We start from the raw sequence: 15,390 nt of genomic DNA, 5'->3' as shown, positions 1-15,390 counted from the left end.
AGGTCATGATCCCAGGATCCTGGGATCGAGCCCCACATCGGGCTCCCTGCCCACCAGGAAGCCTGCTTCTCCCTCTCCCTCTCCCACTCCCCCTGCTTGTGTTCCCTTTCTCACTATGTCTCTCTCTGTCAAATAAATAAATAAATAAACTTAAAAAAAAAAAAAAAACAGTACAGTTTCAAATAGGGATAAGTGGTATCAGGAAAATGAAGCAGGGTGTTATGACACTGACTAGGGTGGGGTGTATGAAAGGCAGTCAGGAAAGCTCTCTCTGAGGTGACATTTGAACTAAGACCTGAATGCGAAGAAATGCCAGTTTGGGGGAGAGCAGGGAAACAGTGCAGGGAATAGCAAGTGCAAATGCTTTATGGTATGAATATAAAAAACGCCAGGATAGAAACATAAGAGGAGAGATAGTATGTAGACATCATATCGTATATAGTTTTGGAGGGTGAGATAAGAAGTTTGGATTTCATTCTCAGTACAGTAGATTTTAATTGCAATCCAGGGAATATTTTAGAAAGGATCTTCTGGCTAATGGGTGGAAACTGCGTGAGAGTGAAAGAGCAAAAGTAGCAGTAGGGTCACCAGTGACTCCAGGTAAGAGATGATGGTGGTCTCTACTATTAAAGATTAGGATAGGGCGCCTCGGTGGCTCAGTTGGTTAAACAACTGCCTTCAGCTCAGGTCGTGATCCTGGAGTCCTGGGATCAAGTCCCACATTGGGCTCCCTGCTCGGCAGGTAGTCTGCTTCTCTCTCCCACCCTTCCCCTTCTCATGCTCTCTCTCTCTCTCTGAAATAAATAAAGACTTAAACATATATGAAAAAATAATAAAAAAATAAAGATTAGGGTAACTGATACATACGGAGGCTAGAGGCAGCAGGACCTGATGATGATTGTGGAAGGATGGAGGAAAAGACGAATTGGTCATAGCTTGAACAACTAGGTGAATGGTATGGACATTTAATGAGATAGGAAAGGAGAGGGTTTAGTGGGGGAGTATCAAGAGCTCTCTTTGGGACTTGTTAAATGTGAGATGCCTAGTAACCATTCAGTTGAAAATACTGAGGAGGCAGTTGAATATGTGCGTCGAGAGTACCTGAGCAAGCTGTGGGCTTGAATATAAATTTTGTATTTTTTCACCCAAGATGGTATTTAAAACTGTAGGATTGACTGATATGTCCCAGCGAATGTTATTTGTGAACATGTGACTTTTACTGTATCCTACATTAGATTGAGAGAGCTGAGGCTAGTAACCGTGTCTGATTTATTCCCCATGTACCCCCAGTGCCTAGCGTTGTACTAGGTGCACATTGTGTGATGAGTATTTGTTAAAAGAGTGAGTGAATTAATGGGTAAACATACCAGAGCATTAAAAATATAGAAGTAGGGATGAACATTCTCAGCAGTATTGGGCCATGGAGAGCAAACTTGAATGTCTAAAATCTGCTAGATACCGTTTTGGGCTCTTATAGGCTGCAAAGATAAATAAAATGTGATCCTTGTATTTAGGGAGTTCAGTTTCTGGGAGACTTTAAGAGACTCATCATAGTTCAGTCAATAAATGCCAGAATAGAGATGTGAGGGAAATGCTTTGAGAACACAGTTTTAAATGGAAAGTTTTGTCTAAGAAAAGACTGTCAAGAAAGAATCTTCTCCCCATTGAGAAAGTGCCATTTTAGATGGACTTTAAAACATAATAGGGACATGAGGAAATGGGTTTTCTAGCTGGAGGGGGTATCTTGGATTTAGGTGGTGGTTTATTCTTTTTCTTCTTCTCTTTCTCCTCCCATTTCTCCTTCCTCCTTCTTCATTTCTGAGTACCTGACCAGAGAAGGTATTTTTAAATTATTATTAAATGAGTAAGTTGCAGAGCTTAAAATTTAGTTTTAAAGAGATCAGAAATCTGAACTTTGTGAATTTAGTTTTTTATGCTACTGTATTTTATGTTCTTTTTGTCTTACAGTAAAATTTATTTTGAACAATCTATGCTGTCATAGCTATGTTAAGTGGGAAATGGAAAGAGTTTCTGTTTTGCATGAGATTGGAGAGTATGGGGGAAGGCAGTAGTGTCTGAGAGGTCACAGGTTCGACCCCAAGGAAAAGCTGGATCAGATATTTACAGTAAGCAGTTTTGATCAGAAGATAGGACTTACATATGTGTTTGGAAGACCTTAAATCCATGAAAACTGATCGGATTCAGTTCTCTTAATGGTATGAGGTGAGTAAAAGTAGTTTGTGTGATGCCCATAGACAGTGGAATGAGGAATGAGAATACCATAAGATAATTGGGGGTAGAAGTGTTTTCTGTTGGGTTGGAGGCTAATTGATAGTTCGGGAAGGAGTCATGTAAGTGGGCCGTTGATATATGGGTTGGAGAGACTTCCTCAGGGTCAGTGTCCTCACTGCTCGTGAGGCCCTTTGGGTGTGCTTACTGGGATAGGTACTTAGCTATAGAAGCAAAGAAGATATGAGTCCCATCTCTTTAGTGTTCCACTTAGGCAGACAGGAAGATAGACAAGCAATCAAATGATTGATAATACAGAAAGATAAGACTATAGTAGAGTTCTTTATGAAATGAAGAGAAGGAAGAAACAATTATCACCCTCAGGTAGGGTTGAGGAAAACCTCATAGAAGAGGTAACATTTCAGATTTTACTTTATTTGTTCATTCAGCCATGCACCTGTGTGTATATACCTACATACGTCAATCCATTGGCTATTATTTGAGTTCCTCCAGTATACCAGACACTGTGCAGATAACACTTTCTTATAAATGTGTTGAATCTTTGTGCTTACCAGAGTTTTCTGTTTTTCAAGAGATTGCAGTTTAGTTTTTTTTAAAAAATGCATATTAATAAGACAAGTTTTTTCTTGATATTATATAATAATATACAACCCATCTAAAGATCTGGAAATATTGTGTGTGTGTGTGTGTGTGTATATATATATATATATATATATATATATATATATATATTCTGCTGAAGTATATCAGTTCTTTTGTTCTCTGTAATAACCTGCTTATAGATTAGAAACTTTTTAGGTTTCATTATGTGTGTCTGGGTGTCCACTAATCACTTAAAGTTATTGTTTTACAAGTAAACATTCCTGAAGATTTTGAATCTGATTTTCAATACTTGCTTAGTTCTTAACTAATTGTAATCTTGGGGAGCTCACTTAACTCTAGGTTCTAGGGTGTTCTTTCTAGGCAGTTTCTGGGTTTCATTGTCTCTATGCTGAAGATGTTTGACTGTGGTTATTAAGTGGGTCCTACTGTTCCTCTTGGTGTGGTTAGAAAAGTTTGTTTTGTTTTTGTAAATCACAAGAGCAGGGTGCAGTGCAGGGCATTACTGGCATTTAGTGGATTGGGGTCAAGGATGCTGACTGGCCTGCATGCCTGTATAGTCCTCCTAGGAGGTGGGATTACTCTGTCCTCCCAATGCCTGTAGTGCCCTATTAAGAAATAGCTTGTTACTGTATGAATCCAATCTTTTAGCTCAACAATGGTATGAACCTGTGACTTATTATTTATACTATTTATTTTTGCAGTTAGCATGTAAATACTGGGCTCCTCATATCAAGAAAAAATCACCTTTTGATATAAAGGTAAGTATTTTGGGGTTACAACATTCTTTTTGTATAGGTATGTTCTTTTTATCTCATTTTTAAGGACTAATTCAACAAAAGCATTCCCTGCTCTGAGGGGAGCCTGCTTCCCCTTCTCTCTGCCTGCCTCTCTGCCTGCTTATGATCTCTGTCAAATAAATAAATAAAATCTTAAAAAAAAAAAAAAAAGTCCAGTGCTCTATCCGCTACATGACAGAGCCACCTTGAATACATGATTTTAGTAATTGTTTCTAGGACTCTTTTCATATATATATATATATATATATTTTATTATTTATCTTCTACTACTTTGCTTTCTATTATTTTACATTTTGAGGACTATGATGAGGTTATAAAAAAATCTTTTAAGTAATTATTTCAGTAATATTTTATAAGTATCCTAAGCCAGCTTATTTTATATAAACTGAGTAACTGGAAACTACCAACTTGGGATCTAAAAAAATGCTGTTTGAGATAGTAAATATTTTTATATTTTTGATAACAGGTCATTGAAGATATATATGAAAAAGAGATTGTCAAATCGAGGTAAGAATGAGTTTAATTTTCATATATAGAGGTTAGGTGGGACCAAGTTGGATCTCTTTTGCACTTCTAAACTAAATGTGATCGTAACTAGGAACTTTTTTCTTTCTTTTTGATTTGGTCATTGGGGAGATGGTGGCCAGAAAAACTTTTATATCTAGCTGCTGCAATGTATAGAATATATGTAAAATAATAAAAATAAATAATAGAAAAGAAGGGGGTAAGTTTCGAGAAATCTTCTGTGTCCCTTAACCCTTGATTTATTTATCTACATATTTTTTTTTAATACAGAAAGCTTATACTGTACACATCATTCCATCTCATCTTTTTTTTTTTTTAATGTATTTTGGGTATGTTTCTGTATCTGCAGCTGTAGACATACATGCCTACATGTGAGTGTTTTAGAAGAATAATTGATTAAGTGTTTTCATATAAAATGGAAACATTTAGGTTATGACTAAAAAAACTTGAAAATCTCAGATTTGTTATTTTTCATGTGTTTGAGTCCTAGAAGGTTAATTTTACTAAATATTATGAAGGCAAATCCATGGTAGCATCAAAATGAGAAGCTAGTTGTTTTTGCTTTAATGATTGATTTGTGAGCATATAAAAGGAAGCAGGACCAAAGGTCATGTTAAGGATTTTGTTTCTTATCTGAAGAATAATGAGAAGTTAAGCCTGTAAGCTTAACTTGGTTAAGATGGTGATATTTAAAAAAAAGAATTTGAGGGTATAAGAAGCAAGAAATTAGGTGAGTATTGTAGTAATTACATTCCAGATAATGGTGGCTTGAATTAGCTTGGAAGATTGAGATACAGAGGTGTGCCAATTTGAGATAGAAGTGGCAAGATGGTTGGTGGTTGGATGTGGTAGATGAGGGAAAGGGGAGAATCAAAGGTGACTTCTCTAAGTTTTTGGCTTAGGTTAATTAGTGGATTCCATTACTGATTTCTCCTTTGTTGTTAGGGATGGGGTTGGACATAGATTATTAGTCCCCTTTTAGAAAGGTTGAATTCTAAGTAGTAAAGAGCCATGCAGATGGAGATGTAGAGTAAACAGTTGGGTATCTCAGTACAGAGCTCACAAAACATGACAGAGTTGAGCGTGCTGTGTATCAACCACTATGTCAGTGCTAAAGGAACAACAGTGAACATGGCAGATAAAGTCTCTACTCACTGAGCTTGTGTTCTAGTTCTAGTCCAGACAGGAAATATACAGGTATATAATGTCTCAGGTAGTATTATAAATTTAAGTGTGTTTAGGGTAGTTACAAGGACCATTTTAGATTGAATGATCAGGGAAATCCTCTAAAGATACAACATTTGAGCAGATACATAACTTATGACTTGGTCTGGGAATGGGTATGGATGAGATTACCTAATAAAACTTAAATAAATGGGTAGATAAATTCTAGGATTCTTTTTTCTTACATATTAAGGGTATACCAATCTGAAAATCATCTTGAACCTTCTCAATTAGTTTTCTGTCTCTTCAGAGTGGCTTTACTTCAGTGGAAAGTAATTGCTTGTGATTTTGTTTGCTTGTTTGTTTCATTCAAAACCTTAGTGATTAATATTTCTTCTTAAAGATAATTTTTATGTGACTAATAACCAAAAGCTGCCAGTGTTTTTAAATTATATACTTGGCTACATTATTTTTAGTTGTAAAAGAAGTAACTGTTGTTGGCCAGGCTCACGAAGATTTATCATGGCCCTCTTATCAGTCATTTTCTCACCTTGTATACATTTGAATACTTAAAGTAAACATTACATTTTGCCCTCGATCTCAAAGTTCAGAAAGTGAAGTGTACTTCTATAATACATAAACTGTCATGTGTATATATGTTTTCATCATAAGTGTACTCTTAAATTCCCATTCCCTGAGGTAAATAATATATATTTAAATGACCGTGTTTTAGCCTAGTGTCTGAGGAAGCTGTTTTGCTGAGTTATGTGCTGGTAATATCTTCATTATTGGAGAATGACAATATAAGATTTATTAACTTGTTTGTAGGCTATCAAAATAGACAGTTTAAAGCTGTAAGGTACTCTTCATATTACACATTAATGTTCTTATAATACGCATTTTTTGCATATCAACCCTATTTCTGTAGGAGGAAGCTGGGAAATAAATCAATCAGTTCTTAATATTCTTATGGTAAGAATAACTTCTAGGATCTCAAAAGTGTTGAAATACCATCTTGCTCAGTCACCCATGAATGTGTGGTCTATTACACAATTGATTTGAAATACGAAATATGAAATACGAAAAGGATATTTCGTATCCTTACATTTTCAGATTTGGCAAACATATCTTAATATTTTTTTCTGTTTAATTTTAATATATTAAAAATAATCATAATTGTTATTTGTTAAGTGCTTACTGTGTACCAGATTCTGTTCTAAGCACCTTGCATGTATAGTAGCTCATTTTTCCTCACAACAACATGTGATAGTCACAGAATTATTCTTGTTTTATTGATGAGGAAACTGCAGTACAGAGGGGTTAAATAGTAGTTAACCCAAAATGTTTCCCAGTAGTTAGAGGAAGAGCTAGGTATTAAATCCTCGTTCTTTGACTCTTATCCAATACTCCATTCTTTTTTTTTTTTTTTTTAAGGATTTTATTTATCCATTTGACAGAGACAGAGAGAGAGAGAAAACAAGCCGGGGGTAGTGAGAGAAAGAGAAGCAGGCCTCCCACCGAGCAGGGAGCCTGATGTGGGGCTCGATCTCAGGACCCTGGGATCATGACCCAAGCCAAAGGCAGAGGCTTTAACCCACTGGGCCACCCAGGCACACCCTCCAATACTCCATTCTTAAGTAGTGCAGGGAACATTGCCTTTTAGAATCCCTTAAACAGCACACTTTGGTATGAAAATTAATTCTGTTATGAATCCATCTAAGTGGCTTTTATGCAGAAAAAAAAGTGAGTTGTACTATAGTTTAATTTTGCAAATGTTCATATTTGTTTTGATTTAAAATGTTTAAGGGGCGCCTGGGTGGCTCAGTGGTTTGGGCTGCTGCCTTCGGCTCGGGTCATGATCTCAGGGTCCTGGGATCGAGCCCCGCATCAGGCTCCCTGCTCCGCAGGAAGCCTGCTTCCCTCTCTCTCTCTCTCTCTGTCTCTCTCTGCCTGCCTCTCTGCCTACTCGTGATCTCTGTCTGTCAAATAAATAAATAAAATCTTTAAAAAAAAAAAAATAAAATAAAATGTTTAAACCCCAGGGTGCCTGGCCGGCTTACCCAGAAGAGCATGTAACTCTTGATCTCATGGTCATAAGTTTGAGACCCACATGGCATGTAGAAGTTACTTAAATAAATTTTAAAAACTTAAAAAGTGTTTGAACCCCTTTGCTATGAAACATAATACAGAAAAGGGCATAAAACAGAAATGTTTAGCCTTCTAGATTATTACCATTCATAACCACCACCAAGATAATAAAAGCCGGTATTTGTTAGCATCCCAGAAGCCCTTGCATGGCCTTTTGCTTTAACTAATTTTGAGTTGTAAGTATGGAAACATGAACACTATAGTTTTGCTTGTTTTTAAACTTTAAATAGAATCATGTGATATACTCTTTTGTGGCTGGCTTCTTTTGTTCACTATTCTTATTTGTTTTTTTAATCATCTACTTTACAACAAATCTGGATATGGATAGTTCAGAAGTTAATGTGAGAGCCTTTGTCAACCTTTTCACAATTTGGGGGGCAGGTGCTTTCCGTATGTGGTTGCAAGAGCGCTGCCACAACTCCAGACCTCACGTGTTCACACAGTTATTTCCCAAGAGAACCAGCAGTGGCAATTAGAGCAGCAAGGCTTATTGGCAGAATAAAACTCCAAATTTAATGAATACCACCAAGAATGCTAGAGGTGAAATTAAAATTGAGTGTTTTTGCTTTATTTTGACCTATCATGACTTGTTTTTCTCTTGTCCAGTCATTCGGAAGTATATTGTCTACTTTGCCACTTTTGAATATGAGGAAACTGGGTCCCAGAATGTTTAAAAGATGTTGTGAAGGTAGTTTTGAGTCATGACCAAAATATGATCTTCTTCTCTTCTTTTTTAAAAATTAATTAATTAATAATAATAATACCTTTTTTTTTTAGGGAGAGAGAAGGCAAGGGGGCAGGGGTGGGGTAGAGCTAGATGGAGAAAGATCTTAAGCAGGCTTCACACATAAAGTGCAGAGGCTTGATCCCACGACCCCAAGATCATGACCTGAGCCTAAACCAAGAGTCAGAGGCTCAACCAACTGACAACTCAAGGCACCCTTAGAATATGGTCTTCTATATTATGAGCTGGTATTTTTTCTTTCTTTCACCAAGAGGTCCTTTCTGTGACTGAAGAAATTAAGCATGCAGTTGTGCATAGTGGACACTGAGTGAATTCTGTTCACCGTCATGTCTGCAGCTGGAGACCTAGTGTGTCTGACACACAAGATGTTATATCCACTCCATGGTCTGGCTGGCTGTAGAAGCCAGTACTTTCTCAGTGTTCTATCTTTGTGCTTTTGCACAGTAAAAACTTTCATTTTATTCTCAGTAAAGTTCTGTGACATTGTTTGCTTAGTGAAACTATGTAAGAGATTGGAAATCAGGGGAGTAGTATTTTAACAGGATAATCGTCTCTTGGGGTATTATAGACTCATAATGCCTACACATTTAATTTTCAAAGCTGGAGGCTATTATCTAGTGGCAGTGTTCTACTCTGACTACTGTATTTCCAATATGCAAAATGGTAAAACCGAATTAGTGGACATTTGAACCTGCCTTTGGAGAGATACCTGGTAACTACAGCATTATTTATTCTTTTTTTTTTTTTTAAGATTTTATTTATTTGTTAGAGAGAGAAATACAGAGCGCAAGCACAGGCAGACAGAGTGGCAGGCTAGAGGCAGAGGGAGAAGCAGGCTCCCTGCCGAGCAAGGAGCCCGATGTGGGACTCGATCCCAGAACGCTGGGATCATGACCTGAGCCGAAGGCAGCCGCTTAACCAACTGAGCCACCCAGGCGTCCCAGCATTATTTATTCTTATGAAACAAAGTATTTTTATTTTAAAAAGACAGTCCAGTAAATAAAGATATCTAATACTCCTTTCACAGTTTTGTCATATTGTAGACTTAAGGTCAAGACTTATAAAAGCTGTGAAAAGTCTGATTCCTGTGATGGAGATACATGTGTCCCATGTACTTTCAGGAGGGCATGACTTCAGAATGTTTCCTTTTGAATATTGATAAAAGGATGTTTGTCATTGCTTAAGAAGTTAATATAGGCTACCTATTGGCAATTGTGATCCAATAATATGGATAGTGATGAACATTTGTGTTTACATTAAAATTATTTGCCTTATTAACCTATGTGTTATATCTCAGTATGTCATGGTTCTAATTATGTTTGTTAATACAGGTAAGGTAAGGTTTCATCTCTCCTATTAAGTAACTTTTCTTAGTTTTTAAAAAATAAACTACCCTGACAAAATACAAAGAAAAAGTATAAAAGCAAAATTAACTTTCTTCATTGCATATTAAAATATGATTCTGATATGTGGGTCGATATTAAAACAAGATTCTGAAATGCATCTGTATTAATGACTGAAATATTTATATTTTCTGTTTAAACATTTTTATTATTTATTTTTATACTTTAGGTTTGCCATCAGAAAGATAATGCTCTTGGAGTTTAGGTGAGTTAAAAGACTTTACTTTGATGAAGTTAAAGATGGTGTCAGATCTATATTGTCTGTATACCATAGGGATACCTGTATCATGTTTTTTTAATTCTAGTGTAGTTAACATACAGCATTATGTTAGGTTCAGGTGCAATATAGTGATTTAACAATTCCATACATCAGTAGGTGCTCATCTTGACAAGGGCACTTCTAAATCCCCGCCACCTATTTCACCCATCTCCCCACCCATCTACCCATATCATCTTGAGCAGATCATCTACTTTCATAGCCTTGGTTCCTTATCTGAAAATGTTAAGAATGGATTTGGAGTTTACTGTGTAGTCAGATAACCCCCAAGATAAAACATTAGTATTAGTATTACTATCAAAATGTGACAGACACAAGCCAGTGATAAACCTCTGAGGCATCCAGCAGAAACAAATGTAAGGGTACTCTGGAAGGATATGTATCCCAATTGCATTGCAGAAAAATTCCTATAGAACCCTAGTAAAATTGAGTTCTTAGTCCCTAATTATAAAGCATGTTAGGATAATAATCAACTGTAAGCTGGTCAGTTGAAATAACAGGAGAATTATATCCCCATCCTACCCACGCAGGACCTTAGATAATAATTGATATACACTGTCAAATCATTATGTTTAAAACTGAATATAAAAGAAGAAATTGTGCAAACATGCAATAGGATACTAAAAATGGATAGATTTGGGGAAAACAGAAATAAAAATTATTGAAATTTTAAAACTCAGTGGACAAATTAGATACAGGCACGTTGGAGATATTGCAAGTTCAGTTTGAGACCACCGCAATAAAGCAAGTCAAACGTATTTTCTGGTTTCCTAGTGCATATAAAAGTGTTATGTTTATACTATATTATAGTCTATTAAGTGTGCAACAGAATTATGTCTAAAAAAAATTCTATATACCTTAATTTAAAAATACCTACTTGCTAAAAAGTGCTAACCGTCATTTGAGCTTTCAATAAGCATGATCACAAATCATGGATTACCATAACAAATATAATAATCAGAAAGTTTGAAATATTCTTATTGCCAAATTCTTTGATAATTCTTACTATCATAATGTGACAGACACACAGTAAGCAAATACTGTTAGGAAAAAATGGTGCTGTTAGACTTGGTCAGTGCAACATTGCCACAAACCCTTCAATTTGTGAAAAATGCAATGTCTGCAAAACTGAATAAAGCAAAGCACAATAAAAGAGCATAGGCCTGTGGTGGATTAGACACAGCCAAAGAGGGGATTAGAGGATTGGAATATAGAAAATTAATTAATAATAGCAAAGAGAAATAGAGATGAATAATATAAAAGGAAATTCAGAGATACAGAGGTGAAAATCCGAAAGTGCAATAAGAATTTCAGAAGAGATTTAGGGAGAATGGAGAAGTAGCCATTTAGAAGAGATGGTGGTTAAGAATTTTCTACAGTTGAAACATGAGTTTTAGATTCAGGAAGTACAGTAATACTCAGTAGAACAACTGAAGACTGACAAAGACGGAATGAAGACCTCATCTGCTAGAGGAAAAAAAGACATTACTCAAACAAGGATGCAGAGGTTAATTGTAGATTTCTCTGCTGTAGTAATAGAGAATGTAATAGAATGAGACCAATACAAGAAAAAAATTACAACGCAGAAAGAATTATATAACCAGCTAAATTGTCATGAAATAAATTTCAAACAGATTAATACTAACAGATTTGCTGAGAGAAGTTCTAAAGGATATAATTTGGGAAAAAGGAATTTAAACTTGTAAGAAAGGAATGAAAGAAGCTTTGTGCATTTTATTTATTAAAGAGCATTCAAGTGCTTTACTTGGAGCCTTTTGACCATCATTTTAAGTAAAATTCCACTTGTCCGGGTTCTAGGTTCTTATAAATAAAGTAAGTATTGCTAAAGATTGAAGTACTGATGTGAGCATAAGAGGAAGTAGAAAAATCACAGTGTTACAGCAGAATCTAAAGCACTTAACTGTGTGGGTTTGTTCATAGGCCTGCACACATGTGTGTGAATGATTGCAACATGCATGTGGCGTGATTTAAAAGTGGGAACAAAACACCTTGCTTTTTTAAAATTGGCGCTCAAGAGTATTTTAACCCCAGTGTGGTAAATGATGTTTATAAGTACCCTGAATGGTAGCTAAGTTCTCTTGTAGAAATCAGAAATACTGAAATTTATATATAATAATTGTAGCTTTGGAGAATAAGAGTTTATGCTTTCAAGGCAGGAAGACAGCAAAGATTACTAACATGTAATTATTACCATCAGAACACTGGATATTCCTTATCTAAAACTCTTAATGAAATAAAAAACTAGAATGATATTATGGGCAATTTTAGCAGATAAATGTATCTGAGACATTAATATTACCTCATATGAGGGCCAAATAACTTCCAGAAACTAAGAAAGAAACTTAATAAAAAGAAGCATTTTAATACCTGATTTACTAGGTATTCAACATAAGTCAGTTTTCAAGTTAACTGGCATTTTCCCTCCAAGATACCAAAATTCTTATTTTGAGACTGTGGTGAACAATACTCCTTAATAAATTTTAAAAATTGGTAGCAGATAGCAATGACCTAGATTATAGGTAAGTTTGTAAAGGATTTCCAAGTCATGTAGTTTTTAAAAAGTTTTCAGAAAGTTGTAGATAATCATGATTTTCCAGGTGAGTGACATATTATGGTGAGTGGTGTTAACTAATGAAGTATTCTGTGCTTTTTCACTCTTCACAGCCAGTATCTTGAAAATTACCTCTGGATGAATTATTCTCCAGAGGTGTCCAGCAAGGCCTATTTAATGTCAATCTGCTGTATGGTGAATGAGAAATTCAGAGAAAATGTCCCTGCATGGGAGGTAACAGATTTAAATTACTTCAGAGCTTTCATACTCTGTTTAAGCCATTAAAAAGTAGAACTTTTGACTGATAATAAATAATGCTTTTAGAATGGAACTTTCCCCCAAAATTAAGTGTTGAGAAAAAAGTGGATATATGAAGAATACTATTCTTTTTTGGTTTCAATACTTTGTTCAAACTAATTTACTATGAACCAAAACATTATGAAAGTGAAATTATTTTTCTATTTTGGGCTTGAATGAAGAATGGCATGGATTATAAAGACTTTTCATTAGATCAAAATGAAGTTTATATTAATTAGCACAAATTGTGCTCAAATGAGATCATATTTTTCAGTGTCCTTTTTCACAACAGGGAGTATATATTTGTTTTCTATACATTTCCAAAGTTAAGACATATGTTCATATTATAATTTCACTTTTCTCTTTATCCCCAATTTAGAATCTGCTCCCCCCCGCTTTTTTTTTTAAAGATTTTATTTATTTATTTGTCAGAGAGAGATTGAGTGAGAGCGAGCACAGGCAGACAGAGTGGAAGGCAGAGTCAGAGGGAGAAGCAGGCTCCCTGCGGAGCAAGGAGCCCGATGTGGGACTCGATCCCAGGACGCTGGGATCATGACCTGAGCCAAAGGCAGCTGCTTAACTAACTGAGCCACCCAGGCGTCCTTGCTTTCCCTTTTTGAAATTTCTAGTAGACTGACATTTTTTCTTTGTGCTAGTGTTAATAGAGGCTTGGTCAGTAGAGGTCCAAAATCTAGGTTCTGTTTGGCTGCCATAGAATGATCAGGTCATCAACTTTTTTAAATGAAGAAAAGGCATGGGTACGTGTCATCTTTTTGTGGCAATGGTCTCTAAATTAAGGAAGTATTAAACTCCTTAAGATAAAACCATGGGTACTTCTCTTGGATAGGATATTCCTTAAGAAGAGCCATCTTTGGGGAGATTAGAGCCCAGAATAAACTATGGGCCTGCTGTATTATTGAAAGATCCTGCAGATTTCTTGAAGTTTCTTCAAGCTATTACAGGAAGGGAGAGGCAAGATTTTTTTGAGCTAAAGAATGACCTGATCAGTTTGCATGTTGGTGATTAGGACTTGAAGTAGAGGAATACAGATGAAGAGAAGAGGATATACTAAGATTTAGAAAGTAGAATTGAGGGCACCTGGGTGGCTCATTTGGTTAAGCGACTGCCTTTGGCTCAGGTCATGATCCCAGAGTCCCAGGATGGAGTCCCGTATCAGGCTCCCAGCTCCATAGGGAGTCTGCTTCTCCCTCTGACCTTCTCCCCTCTCATCTTCTCTCTCACTCTCTCTCTCTCAAATAAATAAAATCTTTTTTTTTTTTTAAGTAGAATTGACAGGATTTCATAACTGAATAATTAATATTCGGGAAGGGTGTTATTTCCAATAAGTTTCCAGTCTTGGGCAACTGAGTGTAATAGATGATACTGCCATTTACTGTGATAGATAATAATAATAGAGGGTTGAGAAGTACCAAGGAGGGTACAAAAACTGTTGAATTGATTTTTGGACTTACTGAGTTTAAATTGCCTTTTGAATATCTAGATGAAATTGTCTAGTAGACAGAGGAATCCTGGAATGTAGAGTTAATAATGAGAGTAATCTACTGAGGATATATATTTGGAATCATTAGCATACGTTTTTGAATTCAAGGGACGGGAAAAGAAGAATGAGGTTAGAACCGTAAAATACCAACATCTATACAACAGAAGAAGAGGAGCCCTCAGCATTTGAAAAGGAGTGTGGGGTTGAGTCCCTTGGACTTGATAGCCCTAATAGCCTCAGGGACATCCTTGAGGTGGGAGCCTATTTTAGAGAAGTAAATGAAAACAACTAATGTAGACCACACATTTGGAGCACTTACCTGAAAGAAGAGATGTGGAAGTAACTTGATGGGGAGGTAGATCAGTGGGAAGCTTGAATATATTTACATTGTCTACTTTTTGTATATTGCATGTTAAGAGGAAAGAGCTAATACGACGCAGACATGGGAGAGGCTGTCTTTGAGATTAGAGATTAGTTAGTGGGAAACTAATTTTTGCTAAACATTTTTTTTTTTGCTTATGTTAGAAGAATTAAAATGTTTATTAAGATCCTTAGAAAACAAACACTAGGCTAAATGTGAGCATAATCCACAAAAGAAAAATATAAAGGAAGTAAGCCATTATTTTAGGGACACCTGGCTGGCTAAGTCAGTAGAGCATGAAACTAGATCTTGGGGTCATGAGCTCAAGACCCATGTTTGGCATAGGGATTACTTAAAATATCTCTCTATATGTATATACATATATAATACATACATGTATGTACATATATGTATATATAATATATACATATACATTGTATATACAATGCATATACATGTATGTACATACATACATACATATATGTGTATATATATTTTTTTAATTTTATTTATTTATTTTTTTAAAGATTTTATTTATTTATTTGACAGACAGAGATCACAAGTAGGCAGAGAGGCAGGCAGAGAGAGAGAGAGAGGGAAGCAGGCTTCCTGCGGAGCAGGGAGCCCGATGCGGGGCTCGATCCCAGGACCCTGAGATCATGACCCGAGCCGAAGGCAGCAGCCCAAACCACTGAGCCACCCAGGCGCCCCTATATATATATATTTTAAACACACGCATAAAACATT

General features: G+C 35.9%; 1 protein-coding gene across 1 annotated transcript in view; it reads left to right on the top strand.

Moving 5' to 3' along the window:
• The window catches only part of AQR (aquarius intron-binding spliceosomal factor), a 93,695-nt gene that overhangs the window by 1,605 nt on the left and 76,700 nt on the right, over positions 1–15,390 (top strand). The window contains exons 2-5 of the mRNA XM_032343217.1: positions 3,555–3,611; positions 4,117–4,157; positions 9,805–9,840; positions 12,598–12,718. Coding sequence (XP_032199108.1) covers positions 3,555–3,611; positions 4,117–4,157; positions 9,805–9,840; positions 12,598–12,718 — 255 coding nt within the window. The remainder of the gene's footprint in view (positions 1–3,554; positions 3,612–4,116; positions 4,158–9,804; positions 9,841–12,597; positions 12,719–15,390) is intronic.

Source organism: Mustela erminea, chromosome 5 (assembly GCF_009829155.1).
Source record: "Mustela erminea isolate mMusErm1 chromosome 5, mMusErm1.Pri, whole genome shotgun sequence".
Classification (NCBI taxonomy): Eukaryota; Metazoa; Chordata; class Mammalia; order Carnivora; family Mustelidae; genus Mustela; species Mustela erminea.
The sequence above is the reverse complement of the archived record's forward strand: the minus strand, read 5'-3'. Positions and strand labels throughout refer to the sequence as shown.